Source organism: Sphaerodactylus townsendi, linkage group LG07 (assembly GCF_021028975.2).
Source record: "Sphaerodactylus townsendi isolate TG3544 linkage group LG07, MPM_Stown_v2.3, whole genome shotgun sequence".
In the NCBI taxonomy this organism is placed as follows: domain Eukaryota; kingdom Metazoa; phylum Chordata; class Lepidosauria; order Squamata; family Sphaerodactylidae; genus Sphaerodactylus; species Sphaerodactylus townsendi.
In genome coordinates this window covers 56,602,816-56,620,413 of record NC_059431.1, presented here as the reverse complement: position 1 = coordinate 56,620,413, position 17,598 = coordinate 56,602,816, and the positions used below count along the sequence as shown (strand labels likewise).

The following is a 17,598-nucleotide window of genomic DNA, read 5'->3' as shown; positions in this document are numbered from 1 at the left end:
TGGTGGCAGTTATCAGACTTTGTACTAAGGGTAACTAAAATATTCTGCCAAGATTGGAACAACGGGAATCAAGTTCAGTGTCCTCAGTGGTCCAGATTTTATTGACCAAAGTTACAGATGCCCCGTTGTTATTTGTCAGGAACTCTCTCTGTTGTTTTCTGGGGCTTGTCGCTAGCTAAGAATCATTCCCATTTGGCCTGCACTGGAGCTTTTGGAGATGTGTCTTTAAAACTTCTGTTAGTTGCTTCCAACAGCCATATCTACTGGCTGGATAGTAAATATTTTGGAATGGTTTGAGTTGCAGCTATCCAGTTACTAGAATGCTTCTGATTAATTGGACTCTTTAAACAAACTTCTTGGAAAAACAAGCTACACATCACTGCAATAAAATGAATTCACATTACAGCAGGAAGAGAAAAGCACTCCAGTGTATTAGATGGAAGGTGCTGAGGCACTGACCTTTGATGTGGGAATGTGGATGAATTGCTGGTCAGGACAATATTATACATAAATACCAGCTTGTTTGTTTTCATTCGCCACAGCTATAGCAGTGATTCCACTAGAGTTCCACAGTTGCCTACTCTCTCCAACCTACTATTTTTAGACAGCTCGTACTCTAGGGCTTCTCTTTATTTTTTGCCATATCCAACTGAGATTACAAACAAAAGATAAAAGAAGGCTTCTAACAAGTTGCAACTATTTTGGGCTCACAGATTGAACATAAAGAAAAGAAACGCTATTATAAAACCCACAGACCTTGGCGTTTGTACAGACTCATGTACCAGGGAGAGTTACATAGTATCTCATGGCATTATATGCATAAAGTATTACTGTATTTGCAATCACTATAATAATATAGCTGCAGTATCAAAACTGCACAATAGCCTCAAAGCTGCCATTTAGTAAGCCACTAAGAATCAAATCAAAATTTTATCCAAATATTTCCAGTTCTAAATGCACAAATATTTGACAATTGACCCCCAGGTAAAAATTCTTAATAGAGACACATTTAATCTATCAGAGTCCAAGATTTCTGAATGAATTTATCCTTAATGTATAAGAGAATCATGTGTCCTGGCTTTTGGGAGGAGGGAAACTGGAGAAACTTGACAAGTGGAACAATCTTGTGAAGTTGACTGTCAAGTAAATGTGAGCAAGATAGTGGCAATTAGAAGAGCTGTCATTTCATAGAGTACACATTGGACCTTCTTCCTTCAGTGCCTGTGATTGGCTTCTGTCACCAGTTTTATGCTTGGGATTGTTAAATACTCACTACTTTTAGAATCAGGCTAAGGCCAGTTCAGACTTTAGTGTTAGAACAGAATTTGAAATTTTGCAAAAATGTGCAGATCTATGTATATGATCACATGCTGGCAACTGGCCTACAGTGATTTTCTTATATACACACTGGAGCAGACATGCACAGTTCTTAATCCTGCTTAAAGCAAAGTATAGCAGAGTGGTCAGAGTGTTGGCCTATGATCCAGGAGACTCGGATTTGACTCCTCACTTTGCCCTGGAAGCGTGTTGGCTGACCTTGTATCAGTCACATACCAAGAGAAGAGAATAATGTCAGCACCTTATGTCCCCATTGTGGAGAAAGGCAGGGTATAAACATATAATATAGTCCATTTCCTAGATTTGCCCACATATGACCCAGTTATAGAACAGTTTGTCAGGACCCCCCCTCCCCCCCCCCTCTCTCTGAGTAAAGTCAAACATTTAGGTGGATGTGTGGCACAGGGCCTATACCAGTTCACTTCGTTTGTGGAGTAATTGTTTATTTGGAACTGTCTCAATGTCAGAACATCCGTAAATAGTGGAAGCTTCCACATACCACACATTAAGACTTTTTTTGCATGGAGACCTCTGGGATTACTACTCATCTCCAAACGTTAGATATCAGATCCTTTGGAGAAGACAGCTACATTGGAGAACAGACACTGTGGCATTATATGCTGCTGAGGACTCTACCCTGCCAAAACCTCGCCCTACCTAGGCTCTGCTCCCTAATGGCCAGGAACTTCCCAAGCCAGAGCTGGCAGTCCTCCCTGGAAGCTCCTTCAAACAAGCAATCCTCCATGAGTATTTGGGGTGATACAGGCCCATTATTTATAAGTTGGCCCGCATATAAGTCGAGATACCTAATTTTACCACAAAAAACTGGGAAAACTTATTGACTCACGTATAAGTCAAGGGTGGGAAATGCAGCAGCTACTGGTAAATTTCAAAAATAAAAATAGATACCAATAAAATTACATTAATTGAGGCATCAGTAGGTTAAATGTTTTTGAATATTTATTTCAAAGGAAAACAGTAAACTAGCTCTGTTAGTGGAAAAGAAAGTCAACAAAAATAATATGGTCTCAACAATAACTTTAAAAGTACAAGAACCTTAGCTCAACCAGCAACCAAGCTAAAACACAAGAGTTAAAATCCTTCAAAACTGGATTTTTGGTCAGGGGAGAAATGTTTATGTTAGCAGTACCAACATTTCAGAGTATCTTTAGGAGGCCCTCCTGATGATACCACCCAGGTTTGGTGAAGTTTGGCTCAGGAGGTCCAAAGTCATGGACCCTCAAAATGTAGCCCCATTTACTATTAGCTCCCATTGGAAACAATGGGGGATGGGGCATCTCCTTTGGAAGTCCATAACTTTGGACCCCCTAAACCAAACATCACCAAACCTGGATGGTATCAGCAAGAGAGTATCCTGATGATACCACCCAGGTCTGGTGATGTTTGGTTTAAGGGGTCCAAAGTTATGGACCCTCAAAATGCAGCCCAATATAACAGGATGTTATATTAATTTTTACTCCAAAAGATGAGTTAGGGCTTATTTTCAGGGGGTGTCTTATTTTTTTTCCATGATTTTGACCTCCGTCGTAACCAGATCAGCTGCGCCGGGGAATCTGTAACTAGGGCTTATTTTTGGAGTAGTGTTTATATTTCAAGCATCCTCCAAAAATCCCAAAAAAATCATGCTAGGGCTTATTTTCAGGATAGGTCTTATTTTAGGGGAAACAGGGTATTAGCTCCCACTGGAAACAATGGGGGATGGGGCACCCCCTTTGGGGGTCCATAGCTTTGGACCCCTAAACCAAAAATCACCAAACCTGGCTGGTATCAGCAAGAGATTATCCTGATGATACTACCCAGGTTTGGTGAAGTTTGGTTCAAGGGGTCCAAAGTTATGGACCCTCAAAATGTAGCCCCATCTACTATTAGCTCCCATTGGAAACAATGGGGGATAGGGACACCCCCTTTGGGGGTCCATAACTTTGGATCCCCTGAACCAAACTTTACCAAACTTGGGTGGTATCATCAGGAGAGTCTCTTGAAAAATCCCTGAAATTTTGGTGCCGCTAGCCTAAAAACTGCGCTCCCTGGAGACCAACAAAATAAAAACCCAAAAATATTTTTTCAAATACACCTAACTCGCATATAAGTCGAGGGGGGCTTTTTCAGCACAAAAAAAGTGCTGAAAAATTCAACTTATATTCGAGTATATACGGTATACAGTTCTTTATGCTAAAAAGAGAAATTCTCCTTCCTTACATTCTTTATATGAAATTGTATGGCACATATCACAGTACAATATTTTGCATGGAAAGCCAACGGTAGTTTCAAAATGAAGCTTATAGAAATTCTAAACTGCCTGCTATGTATGCAAATATACCATTTATAAATGCATACTATATTTTATAAAAAGATGGCAGTTCTATCACATGGAAACTGTTTCTAGAGAGCTGCTTATCTAAGCATTCCATGAAGCTGAAGGTGTGTTTCAGTAACACTTGGAGATAGTTTATATGCAAAATGTGAATCCAAATTAGTCAATGAATAAGCCATATATTCATAAATGTTCGTATTTACCACAACTAGCCTTATTGTATCCCTTCTGCAACACAGATGTTCTTAGATCTTATTCTGTGCTGCTTTTTACATGCTTACTTTCATTTAAGCACTGAAATAGCATTCTAGAACCATGCCATCAGACCCACAATCTCACAGATGGAAACCAAGGTGAATTTGACCCTCTGTGTGAGCACTTGATTTTGGCATTGCTTGTGCAAACCCCAGCCTCAGTCTAGGAAGCATTACACAAAGTGGACTGCTGCTTTATTGAGCATTCACATGGAGGCCTATGCATTCATGCTAAAGGCATTCAGCACCGAGTACCGGCTTATGCCACCCTTCCACCATGCTAGTTCAATACTACGCTAGCAGCTAAAGTATTAATTGGAGTTTTGTGCGTGACTAGGAAAGGTGAAGGTATGATGTAAGAGAAATAATCCAATATGTATCTGGGTCATCACCTAGGATTGGGCTGTCCATGTATTGCCATGTATAGACCAACCAATTTTGACTGTACCAATATCCAGTCTGGCAGTGCCAATACCTTTTTAGAAATATCCACTACCACCACCACCTAAAAATAAACATAGGTGCCTGGCTGTAGCTGTGATTTACACTGAGCATGCAGGCTTTAATCCAGAAAGGGATCCATTCACAGAAGCCTAGTTACAAACAGAAGTCACCTTAGCCAAACTGGATACTTCAGTGCAACATTTAAAGGTGAGCTGTTAAAAAGAAATACAAAATGAATGGGCCTGTTTTAGAAATAATTTTTTTCTTTAAAAGTAATTCAAAATCCCTTTTTAGGCTTATATAGAACAACAGTTAATATGAAGGAGGCTGAACGGAAAAGCAGACAAGTTTTTATCTTTTTCTGTCAGGCTGTGCAAAAAGACCTCCTGAAGCAGTTCTTGACCTTTAATAATCTGACTGACACAGGTTTTTCCAACATCTCAAGTCTTCACCTTACAACAGACAACCCCCCATATACACTGAGCCCCACATACACTACTGAGGACTTAATCCTCTAGTGATCTCAAAACACTTCCGTAAGAATCATATCAACTGTACTTTAAAAATAACTGTGAGTAAAACATTTGTATTGCCTGTATACAATCTACAAGGTTAGCTTTCAGAGTGTAGTTGATTCTACAGGGCCACAACTCAAAAGGCCATTCAGAAGACCTGACCCATATTCTGATCAACATCACCCCTTGATTGAAAGAGATTTTGAGATGAAGACAACAAGAAACTTCCTTATTGGTTAATGATTTCTAGCAAGAAACCAACTGAAGGAACCTGGGAAACCTTTTAGTGTTCAGTTGAAATTAACCATTTTTATTTTCTGTTGATGCTTGATGTTTATTTTCTGTAGTGAAACTATTTGCACTGGAAAATAAAGTGAAGACCGTTCAAGTTTATACCTGAGCTAAGATGGCTGTATTGGGACTGTACCTTCTTGGTACTGAGCCACTTTACATTGCTAAGGCTAATTTACTGGATCCAAACAAAGAATTGGCACATTTTATAGGTAGTACTATGAGGTGACCTGGAATCTGTGTAAGTGCAGTTTGTGGCAACCCCACAAGCTCACAGTCTTCAAAAGAGGAGAAAGCCTGTTCTGGCACCTTCTCTTGAAGATGAGAAGCTATGTCTCAATTCCTAGAAAACTGAGAGGTCTCTGTCATTGTGTTAGCTGGGTGGGCATGAGAGGACATGCTTTCTATCCTTATACAGCATACACAGATAACCTTGACTTCTCTTATGGATCCCCGCAGGCCTCAAGACCCAATTTTAGAAATGCTAGCTTAGCATCTATTTTTAAATGGAAGACAAATGTGAAAGATCTGTGCATTATTCAGAATCTATTGATTGGGGCTACTAATTGTGATGCACATTCTAATGCACATGCGGCAATCCATCCAAACAAGAGCTTCTCTATCCTTTTCTCTAAGTAGGAAAATCTTCCTTTCTTGCAAAAAGGCATTCCATGTTCAGTCTTTGGGAGGAGATACTAAAAAGGCCCTGTGGGTACAGGAAAATGGATTGTACTCTGAGGTATGGAGGGCTGAAATTAGGGGGAAACCTTGAGATTCTACAGAGCTTTCTGTTATGAGATACAAGGAATGGCTGAGGGTGAATACATTTCATAGATATATATTCATATGTGGTTCTCTTTGTTCTTTGTCTCTTGATCTTGTTATTGTTATCCATTCAGATCATGAATGCAGAATTTGAACAGTAAAATGGCTTTAAAAAGTAGAAATGTAGTCTCTTTGCAAATGTTGTTCATAATGTCAGTAAGCACATTTGAATCATCTTTATAGAGATGGACAATCCTAAACCAGTAAATTTGGATGGATATAGCTCTACTCAGAATGACACCATAATTGTGCTAGAGAAGACCAGCTGAAGTGGGGGCATTTCCTAGAAACACAAGCAACACTTAACACCAGTTTTAGCAATAAAACAAGACTGTGAATTTGCTGGATTTTGCTTAGTGAGGATTTTTGCTGAAGTATTAAAAACCATTAAAAATGAAGTCATCTGTTGCCTGTCTAAAAAGAACTGGACACACACACACACACATTACCCCTTTTCATTTTAAATAATGTGTCTGTGAAAGACACTTGACATTGGGGCAAGAGTTTTTTGTTCTTTAAAAGAAGCAAGACATTTAACTCACTTCAGGTTGAAGTATCATCCTTCTGTCTCATTGTGCACAAAATATTCACTGTGCATTCATTGTGCTCATGGCACCTCTTTTTAAATCTGGATCCAGGAAGTGGGGGAAAAGACTTTGGTAGGAAGCTTTAAAAAGAGATGGGTCTTTGACTGGAAATGGTGATCTGGCAGAGAGGCAGTGGGTGCCGTTGATGTGATCCCTACTGCTGTTTGAGGAACACACATGACTTCCATATGTAGAGAAAGTTTTCGTCTCCACTTCCTTCCCAAACAGCAGCCATGTATACTGCATGACAAACTGTATTTCAACTCAGGCACACTTCAAAACCTATTTACAACGCAGCATAGGGAACTTCTGTTTGGAGAGGAAGTTGAGATAGAAAGCCCTCTGCACACATGCAAGGCTTGCTTATTCCTGAAAGAGCAGTGGAGACTGCGCCTGTGGCATTAATCACATCTGTTTGCTGGTTCATCATTTCCACAAACATCATGTGTGCATATAGGAGAAATTTAAGGAAGGGATAAAAGAAGACATGTGCTAAAAAATAAGAACAGGCTTAAATCAAAACCAAACACTAGTAACTCATGCTGAAATCATGCTCTCTTATAAATGAAGAGATTAGATATCAGTTTTCTTGGAACATGTGAATTTATATACTTGCAAATCTGTGCTCAAAATGAGGTCTAAATTCGCCAATACAATGTATATAGTGAAAGGCCTTCAATCTTGGGTTGATGGGTAGGGAGGAGGGCAGGGAGCTGTTCCTGTTTGTTGTAAAGGACAGGACATGCAACAATGACTATAAAATACAGCCAGAATCCAAGGAAGCACACAACTTGTTCGGTTTGTATCAGGAGGTTCAGACTTTTGAAACTAAGGAGAATTTCTAAAAATCTTGTGGTATGACTCCAGGAAGGTCTCCTGTTTGAAGGAGAGTCAGTATTCCCTCTAGGCATGTTCTAGTAGTTCTCTGGATTGCAGCCAATTTACTAAGTCATGTCATTATTATTCTGTTTTGGTCTAATCCAAGGTCATGTGGTTATGTGAAAATACCTTTGAAATGTTCACAATCAAACTGAGTTGTTTTTCAGAATGGAGAAGTTCAAGTACATGCGGTCAATTTTCTGAATGTGTTATCTCTGTGCAGGACAATTTTCTCTGTACTGTTTTGCTTACCACTTTGTGATATTTGTTTCAGGAGTGATTCGTGAGAGTTATCTCAAAGGTCATGATCAGCTGGTGCCTGTCACCCTCCTGGCCATTGCAGTCATTCTTGCCTTTGTCATGGGAGCTGTCTTCTCAGGAATCATAGTATACTGCATATGTGACCATCGACGCAGAGATGTGACCATTGTGCAGAGAAAGGAGAAGGAACTGACCCATTCCCGACAAGGCTCCATGAGCAGTGTCACCAAACTCAGCAGCCTCTTTGGGGACACTCAATCCAAAGAGCCAAAGCCTGAAGCTGTTCTCACACCCCTGATGCACAATGGCAAACTTTCTACCCCAGGTAGCACTACCAAGATGCTCATCAAAGCTGATCAACATCACCTAGACCTGGCTGCACTACCAACCCCAGAGTCCACCCCAACTCTTCAACAGAAAAGGAAGCCCAGCCGAGGTAGCAGAGATTGGGAAAGAAACCAGAACCTCATCAATGCCTGTACAAAAGATATCCCCCCAATGGCATCACCAGTTATCCCCACTGACCTTCCACTAAGAGCTTCACCCAGCCATATCCCAAGTGTTGTTGTCCTTCCCATTTCTCAGCAAGGCTATCAGCATGAATATGTTGATCAGCCCAAAATGAGTGAGGTAGCACAGATGGCTATGGAGGACCAAAATGCCACACTTGAGTACAAAACCATAAAGGAGCACCTCAGTGGAAAGAGCCCCAACCATGGGGTGAATCTTGTAGAAAACCTGGATAGCATTCCACCAAAAGTACCCCTGAGGGAAGCCTCCCTGGGTCCTCCTGGCTCAACTCTGTCTCAGAGTGGTTTGGGCAAACGATTGGAAATGCATACTTCTGCTTATAATGTGGACTACAAAAGAAACTACCCTACGAACTCACTCACAAGAAATCATCAGACATCGACTCTCAAAAGAAATAATACTAATTCTTCTAATTCCTCCCATCTTTCCAGAAACCAGAGCTTTGGCAGGGGAGACAATCCTCCCCCTGCCCCGCAAAGAGTGGACTCCATACAAGTCCATGCTGCTCAGGGTCAGACTGTGACTGTATCAAGGCAGCCCAGTCTCACCACATACAACTCACTGACAAGATCAGGTTTGAAACGCACACCATCATTAAAACCAGATGTACCACCCAAACCCTCCTTTTCCCCTCTTTCCACGTCCATGAAGCCTAACGATGCATGTACATAATCACCGTGGCAGGAGGGGGACAATAAGCGACCAGAGTATGCCCTTAAAAAGCCAGTATTTGGCAACTACGTTGCTAGTTTCAACTGATACAAACACTGTTGCTAAGTTGAGGATGTATTGCTCTCTGGGGAAAGTGGAATATTTTTTAACAATTGGGCCATGCAATCCATAGTTTGCAACTGTAGGACCCACCCCATGATGCAACTGTTCTTTTACTCAAAAGACTAACCACAAACATTGAGCCAAAAGCACACACATGAACGATGACTGTGATTCTTCACTTTCAACTGCACGGAGCATCTGGAACTGGGAAATGACTGCTTTGAAAGTAAAAAACATTGGGGAGGGGGAAATAAGCAACAGCAAAAAAGGAATTAATTAATTAAGCTAACTCTAACAGAACTATGGCAGATGTTTACTATGTGCAGGTACTGTGAAATGCCCATCAGTGTTACAGCCATTTTGTTATAGCAGATTGCCATGTCGGGTAACAGCTATTTCATAGGTTTCTGCTACTCCTCTCTTTTAATGAGTAACATGTGACTGTTAACGCAAGTAACTCCTATTATTTATTGTGCATCCTTTTGTCTTTTTTTATTCTTAAAGAAATTACTTTTGCATATCATCTGAGCAGCTCTCCAGAAGGAGGAAAAATACGGTGAAATTATGCCTATTTAACGTGAACCCATTAACTGGAGTAATTAAAACTCTTTTTTTATTTTTCCAATAAATTTACTGAGTTAAATAAGTTGGAGCTGGAATTCTGAACTTTTGTGTTTGGACTGCTTGATCTCTTTTGTGGAAATAAAAAGGGGAATATTTATTTAACTATAGGCTTATTTTGCTGGCTGGCTTTCCTGCCTCTGCGTCAGGCAGCAAACAAATAAACCAAAATCTCCTCCCCACTTCCTATCTTCCTAGAGTTAACTGTGGAAAAAGCTCTTAAGAGCTGCAATATGTGCCCCAGTGCTGTGAACATGGTCTTGTCAGTATCTAATGCTTTCTGTAAAGGCACCAGCTTGTTCTCTGCCATCTCATTTCACCCTTGCATGTGAGATGGCAAACAGAAATCCACAAACAGCGTGAACTCATTCATATGCTGGCACGAGCCAGGCAAAGATTATGGTCTTACTGCACGAGTTTTTATTTTGTTTTGTTTTTGGTGGATTATATCTGTGCATAGCCTGTTTTCTTCCACATGTAAATTTGTGCCTTATACCTTCAGTTGTGTATCTTGTGAGATCTAGTATGTAAAACCTTATCCCCCCTTTAGACTAAATTGGATATTTATTTAACTCCATCCTCACTTGCTCCCCTGAAGATTTAGGACTGCAGTTTAAAGAAGAATGTTGTGGTTACTGTAATAACATGCTGGCTCATGTGGAGACAGGGCAGTAGCAATAGGCATGGCTTCATTTTGACTTTTTAGTTGTGCCAATTTGGTTCTCAAACCACCCTTGGGCGAAATTGGCAGAACAGACACTATATTGTGGGAAGAGTTTCTCTCTGCCTGAAAGTTTTCATATAATTATTGCTAATCAGCAAGAATTCTAGGGTGTCCATTGGAGGTGAGCACTGCATGTAACTGGCTGTCATCTGACAAGAAAAAAACTCAGGCATAAAAGTGTAGCACATATACTGCATATGAAATGGAAAATAGTATATAGCAGAGTGCTTCCTGCTGTTTCTCAGTAACTGCTACTGTAACACAATTTCAGGGGAAATCCAGTTTTCATTTCATTGGTTTCCATTTATTGGGGGAGCATGTGGGTGCACAGAGTGTGTGTGTGCGTGTATGTTTTGATACTTTCTCAGTTGTTTATGCACAAGCATAGATTTTTTTAATGTTACTTTAACTGTGTCAACATGCTGAAGCAAAAAAAAGGTGTGCGTGTTTTTATATTGTGTGGACGGAATGTGCGAGAGAAGAGTAGTCTTTCAGTTTGAATTTATGAAAATAATTTGTATACTTCATTTGGATTTTGTTTGCTGGACTGAGGGAGAAGAGGTGTTTTGTTTTTGAATGATCAAGAGAAGGAAAGTTTTTAAACTGGGTAGCACATAGGTAGCTGTTAAAAAAATCAGGAGAGAAAAAAAATCAAAGGTTGTAACAAGGGTGCTTGGTGGAATCTTGCCTCGTCCTCTCTGCCCCTTAGCTAAGCTGGTTTATTTATCATACATGAACAAGCCATCCTGAAATCAAAGTAGTGCATCTGCTGAGGTGTTTTGTTTTTTGTTTTGTTCCAATTTCTTCCTAAGCTGCAGATAGCAGGGAATACATCAGGGAAAAAAGTAAAAGATCAACCCAGCTATTTCTTCCCAAGATCAACCCCCTAGAGTTCCAAAGGGCACAGTACCCCTTGCTACATCAGAACAAAGTATTCTGTCATAATGTGGAAATGAATAATCAGTGCAGCCTTGTACAGAGATCTGTCTTTGTAATATACATCACGCCAACAACTGGGTTGACCTTGAGATACCCATTTTGTACTCTTGAGTGTGTTTTCTGTTCAAATTCTTCCCTTTTTCCTCCCACCCACCTCTTTTCACCCCTTTATGTAAAGAGGTTCTTAGACCTACGTGTGCCTTTGCTTTCCACCCTTGCTATACACTGGTAGACAAAGGAAATTCAGTCTCTCATTTGTTGTAAAGTTGTACAATATTGTGATGTCAGCAAATTTCCCTTCATCTCCACACACCCCTAACATCTGATTCACAATTTAATGTATGTTGGGTTTTTCAAAAAAGAAAAGAAAAAAGATTTAAATAATAGAAAAAGAAAAGGTGGCAAGGCAAGAAAAAAAAGCTTGGTGACATAAAGTAATAAAAGCAGACTGTTGTACCTTATATTTTGTCTCCTGGTTCTTCTTTCTTTATTACTGCTGAAGAAGATGTCGAACGTTTTAATAGTAGTAGGCAGCAGTAATTAATATAATTATTGGCTTTGTATTGCAAAAGCACAGCTTATGGTAAGATCCTGTGGACCACAGCCTGCAAGGAGGGTTTGATGATGCAAGGACTTTCACCAGTGCAATTTCCCAAGTGGTGATGTTACCCTGGGGTAAGGCAACCATAATGTGCAAAGACCAGAAGTGAGAGGTCCATTCAGAGTGAGAATAATGATCTTGAGCACAGTCCTGCTTGCATCGACAGGGGAGGGTGGAGAACAGGGTGCAAGGAAGAGATATTTATTTGACCTTTTAGATTCCAACATGTTTCATGATAACTTTTGTCAGAGAATCTCCAGCAGAAACCTTGGACAATGTGGAAGCCAGAGACATTTCTGCTTGTTTCTTTCTTCTCCTACCTATTGATGCAGCCTTATTTTCTTCCCAGTTGCATAGACAGGAACAGAGATCTTCATCAACACCTTTAAATACAGATTGATGATCCTATGCTACTTAGGGACCATACAAATCATTGACAGAACTGTGAGCAGAGCTGTAGCGAGGGGGGACTGCACCCAGGGCACACATGCGCCCCTGCACCAGCGCACACCCAGCACGTCACGCACACACACACCCTTGCCACTGACTGTAAGCCATAACAGAACCCTGTCTGCATGCCGTGAAGCACAAAGGAAAGGGACAGTGGGTGACCTCGCAAAAGCTTATATAGTCAAGGTAAGTCCACAAGCTGATGAAAGAATGTGCTGCCAGTTAGCTTGCATCAGTGCACCTAGCGGTGCAGCGGATTTCTTCCTCAAATATTCACTGCGATTATAGCTTGTTGACCTGGGAGACCTTGGTTCAAATTCGTGTTTGCCCACAGCTTGAAGGAGATACTTTTCTTCTCCTTTGCAAGAGGGAGCACTGAAGATCCAATAGAATTGTACAGTTCTGTGCATTCGAAACATGATAGAGAAATGACGCAAAAGCTCACTCAGTGCTAGTTATTACAAACTTATTATTCATTTGCTATATCCTGCATTTAAGGGATTGGGGAGCAACAAGGTTTTGGTTTATTTGTACTCATTTTTGGTTTATTTGTACTCATTTATGGTTACAATATAAATGTGATTGGGAGGGATTTTATTTTAAATTCTGAGAGCCGGTAAGATTTTCATGTGTCTGGTACAAACCTATCAAATGGAAAAAACTTAATAGATGGCTATGTAATCCAACGTGAAATATGAGTTTTCACAAAAAAGGGAAGCAATCAACTGAAAAGTCTGAATTGGTGAGTAAATGGAATTAATCATTTTTCCAGTGACCACCTGTAGGTATAATGTTTTCTATACATGAACTATGATTTTAAATAAGGTCTCTTAAACAAAACACTACTTTCATCATATCATTGTATTGATCTGATCTAAAGATTCCAGAAAGCAATGTGGAGAGGTTCACAGACAAAATGCTTCTCCTTTGCAAGTTTTCTTGGTGAAATTTGGTATAACACAGGCTTAGGCTGGCAAAAGGTTCTTGGTGCATTAATTTAATAAATATAACAAAGCTAGTATTCTAGAAGAAAACAGTTCTTTAATTACATTGTTTGCCTACCACACAAGCACTATTTTGCCCCATTACTGAATAAATCCACAGGACATACCAATGACACTGGGAACCCTTGTGCTGGCCCAATCTTAAGCTAGTTTATGACATGTGAAATTTGATTAGGCTGAGAGTTTGTGACAAGACTCAAACATTTACAATGGTAGGTGCAGTCTTGTATTTAGCTAGTACTTCTGTTTTCAAGAATTCCAAGTTAAATGCAATTTCCTAAAATCAGCACCCTACCACTAAAAATAAATTATGATAGCCAAATGCAACACAACTCTTGTCTAGAGGATTGTTTTTAAAATTGCTTTAAGCGGCTAGGGAAAGTCATAACTGCATAAGTAACTGAAATCTGCATTGTGTAATATTCTGTATGGTGCTTGTTGCATTTAAGATGTCCTAATTTATACAATTTCCTAATTTTATTCCAACCTTCTTTATATGTATAATATTATGTTCAGTATTCAGTGGATGTTGGCCAGACATTGCCTGTTGTAACCTTTAGGTTTGAAGAAAAAACTACTGGTAGAACTCAGTTGTTGTGAAGGACTTCCAAATAATACCTCCTGCAGGATCGTTGGCAGAGGCCACAGCAGCTTTGGCAGGAAAACCTGGACTGCTATCTTCAAGTGACCCTCCTCAAGGTGAGAATTTCTGGCAGAGATCTATTTTTGCTAACGGTGCATTTTGACCCTTTTCTAAACAAATATTAAACACTATCATCTGTGTGGGTCTTTTATTTCACAATCCTGGGCATGGAATTATACTGTTTATCTAAGTTTTAGATTACTTTCTCAGCTAGTATGACTTCACTGAATGTATTGTCTCCTTTGAATACACTGAATGTATTGTCTCCTAGATGGAGATGAGAGTTACATATTTTGTTGATGCAGACCATTTCTTTGCTTTTCCGGGAGTGGAATGATGCCTTTAGTTTTAGATCTTGGTTTCCAAACAAATAGCTGAACAGTTTCAATTTATAATAAAGTGGGAGCATCACTGAAAGCCAAGAAGGAGCCAGCTCAGTAATGACATGAATAATGCCATCCTAAAACATTTTCCTGGCAGTAAGCACTGTTGAATAAACCAGAGTAGGATGATGAGTAGAACCACTCAGGGTAGTACTGCTGGTTCACAAATACAGAACCTCATAATATGTCATGTTTATTTCACGACATGTACATGTTGCAGAGAAGTGCAGCTGTTCCATGTTCTATCATGTGCATCTGTAGTACACTAATGGGGAAATAAGTTTGAGCACCTGTTTTTCATGAGCTGTCCCTGCTACAGGGTGGCTGGAGGCTTAGCAGCCAGGAGACAGCTTCTTTCTTGCCAGTGCCAGAAGGAAAGAAGTCCAGAACCCCCAAAAGGTGAGAGCGTTTTCTGACTTCCAGTCTGGAAAGGGCTGCAGCAGGGTTTGTAGAGCTAGAGGGCATGAGGACAGCATCCCAATCAAAACATCTGCAGCTCAAAGTGCTCCAAGCTCTCCTCTCGGTGAGGCCATTCCTGCTTGAGCATACTAAATTTGTAGCATATGAAGCAACCTGGCAAATGCTACCAGCAGAATTCACTGGGTTCCAGTACATCAAGCATAACAGAATGGAAATGAAGAAATCCTCAACTATCCTCAATGCAACTAGTCATTGCAAACACATGTCTAAGCCACAGCACTGCTTTTGGAGAAAAGATGCCAACTTTATTGTCAAAGCCAGTCAGCCTTTCCTGATTCCACTTCAAACACATTCTTTACAGAGAGACATTGTCTACAGAGGCTTTCATTAATCCTGCCAATGGTCTATAGGAGTATCCAGTTAGTGAAGGGATAAATGAGGAAGCATGATGGAATATGAAGCATTTTTGCTCTTGTTAGAAGCTAGAAAGATGTCACTGCAAGAAATAAATTATTCAGGACTGTGTAGGATTAATTCTTTAGGGTTGATGATAGGAAGAAAGCAACAGAGTTCTGAGCTTTTTAATCAATGTAATGACATGAGATTCATTGTATTAATGTACATCATGATATCCTCATTTAGTATGCTACTATGAAATATTAAAGTTCATTGCAAACCCAGCATTCATTTGCATAATCCACTGAGCTATTAGCCAACCAAAACTCTTTTATATATCAGAAGTCTGTTTGGTCTCTTTTCTGAAATCCTTGCAGTTGTAAGTATTTACCGTAATAACGATCAAATATTTCATGTGTTGCAAGATAGGGAATATTTATTTTAGTCTGCAGTAGTTTTGCAATGCAATACATTTCAGCATGAAAGAATAGAATTGGACAACAACAACAACAGAAGAAGTAGTTTGGTTCACTTGACTACAGAGGGCTTGACAGATAAATTTATTGCAACAAAAGCAATGAGTAGTGTGTTGTCATAAAAACAAGCAGGTTTATTATGATGTATGCTTTTGTGAAGTAAAGCCCACATCATCAGATGTTTGAAACATTATGTTCAGTCATCAGAGATCTACTCTCTAAACATGGGTACAGAGGAACAGGTTTGTAAATAACAGGGTCAAAACTCCATTGCACATTACATTTCCCTTGCTTCTCCTCCCGACACCTAGCTAGAAACCCCAGAGCGCCAGAGGACAAGGGCAGCTGGAAGCCATCCTGGCGGCTGTCCAGATCAGTGGAAAGCAGGGAAAGATGAGGGACATTGCTGCAGCTTTAGTCTGACAATGCACCAAGCATCTAGAATAAGAACAGCTAGCCTGGGGAGTAACTCCAGGGATGCTAAGATGTACATTTGGCTGGGGGGCAGTGGGAAGGGAGCAATATGGGGCAATGGGCAATAGCCTACTGGAAGCTAGGGCTGGAGCCAGATGGGAAGGAGTGACACAGCTTCCTCTGCATGAGTTCAAGGGGAAGTGAGTAACTTTCCTAGGGAACACACTGAAGGAAGATCCACTGATCATATTAAAGTTGCTTCTGTTCAAGTATGTTTGCATGCCTGACTGCACTCTATTAAAGAGGATATGATGGAAAAGAGACCTCTGTGCAGCCTACTGTAACTTGCCACACTCTCCCACCCCCAGCACTGGTGAAAGCCCTATCACTGTAGGCACAGGAACTTGTACAGCTTAGTTATCACAGAATTGGACTCTTGAAGGAACTTATATGGATTCTTGCACAATTCTCTCTAATTTCAATAGGATTCCACCAGGAGACACTCCTTGTGGGATTGTTTTGTAGATGAACATGTTTCTTAATATAGGTCACCAACTTCCTGGCTTGGATTTTGTTTTATAAGTGAAATTCCTTTGTATTTCCAGCACAAACATTAACACCCAGATTGTTTGCCTCACAGAGAAAACAAGTGTTAGACTTCCCTTCATGAATAGAAACAAGTGAACAATCATCTGCCCTTTTGACACTGTAATTTATACAGTGTAAGTCAGTAGGGAAGGACTATAATTGGAGTTGAAATAAGCGAGGTGAAAATTGCTAGGTAACACAGCCATCTGCATCTCTTTTAATTAGGCAAATTTATTGCCAATATTAAAACTTTAGGTTAGCTACCTCTATGATATATTTTATCCATCAAACCATTGTCCTGCACATACACCTCTCAACAGCCAACTAATAGTTAATATTATCCAGAGAGCAGAGACAAAGTATGATTTACTGTGATCATTGTCACATCTGCTTAGCGTTTTGTGACAAACTCTATTAAGCAGAATAAAGATGTTGTTAATTCAACTAGATGACTAACTTCTTTTACTGGCCAAGATGCATTTAGAAGCCCCAATATCAGGACATGTCTGGCAGCCTTTTGACCAGAACTGCTGAAGCATAAATATTAAAAAGGAACAAAAATCAATAATACTCTTTCGCTAAAGGCCATCAGAAATAAAACAGCTCTGGAATAGATGGAACCTATAATCAAGATGACCATGATGGGAAATTCAGACAAGTATAAATAACCTACGATATCTGTTATATCTAGGGGCAATTTGCTGCAGTAGTATTTTACACTAAAGGAATGTTTGATTGTTACATTAAGTTAGAGAACATACATATGGGAGAATAGGATCATGTCCATTCATGAGTTCAAGTAAAATGTAGATAGAGCCCAAATATGTGCATGGTTGAGAACTCTCTCAGATACAGGGACCTTCATCATGCATACTGTTTGTTACATATGTGAGCTATTCTCATAA

General features: G+C 40.0%; 1 protein-coding gene across 5 annotated transcripts in view; it reads left to right on the top strand.

Moving 5' to 3' along the window:
- The window catches only part of SEMA6A (semaphorin 6A), a 200,784-nt gene extending 189,005 nt beyond the window's left edge, over positions 1–11,779 (top strand). For all 5 annotated transcript variants that reach the window (XM_048502849.1, XM_048502853.1, XM_048502852.1 and 2 more), the window contains one exon: positions 7,743–11,779. In XM_048502849.1, the coding sequence (XP_048358806.1) occupies positions 7,743–8,932 (1,190 nt within the window). In that variant the 3' untranslated portion in view covers positions 8,933–11,779. The remainder of the gene's footprint in view (positions 1–7,742) is intronic.
- The last annotated feature ends 5,819 nt before the right edge of the window (positions 11,780–17,598 follow it).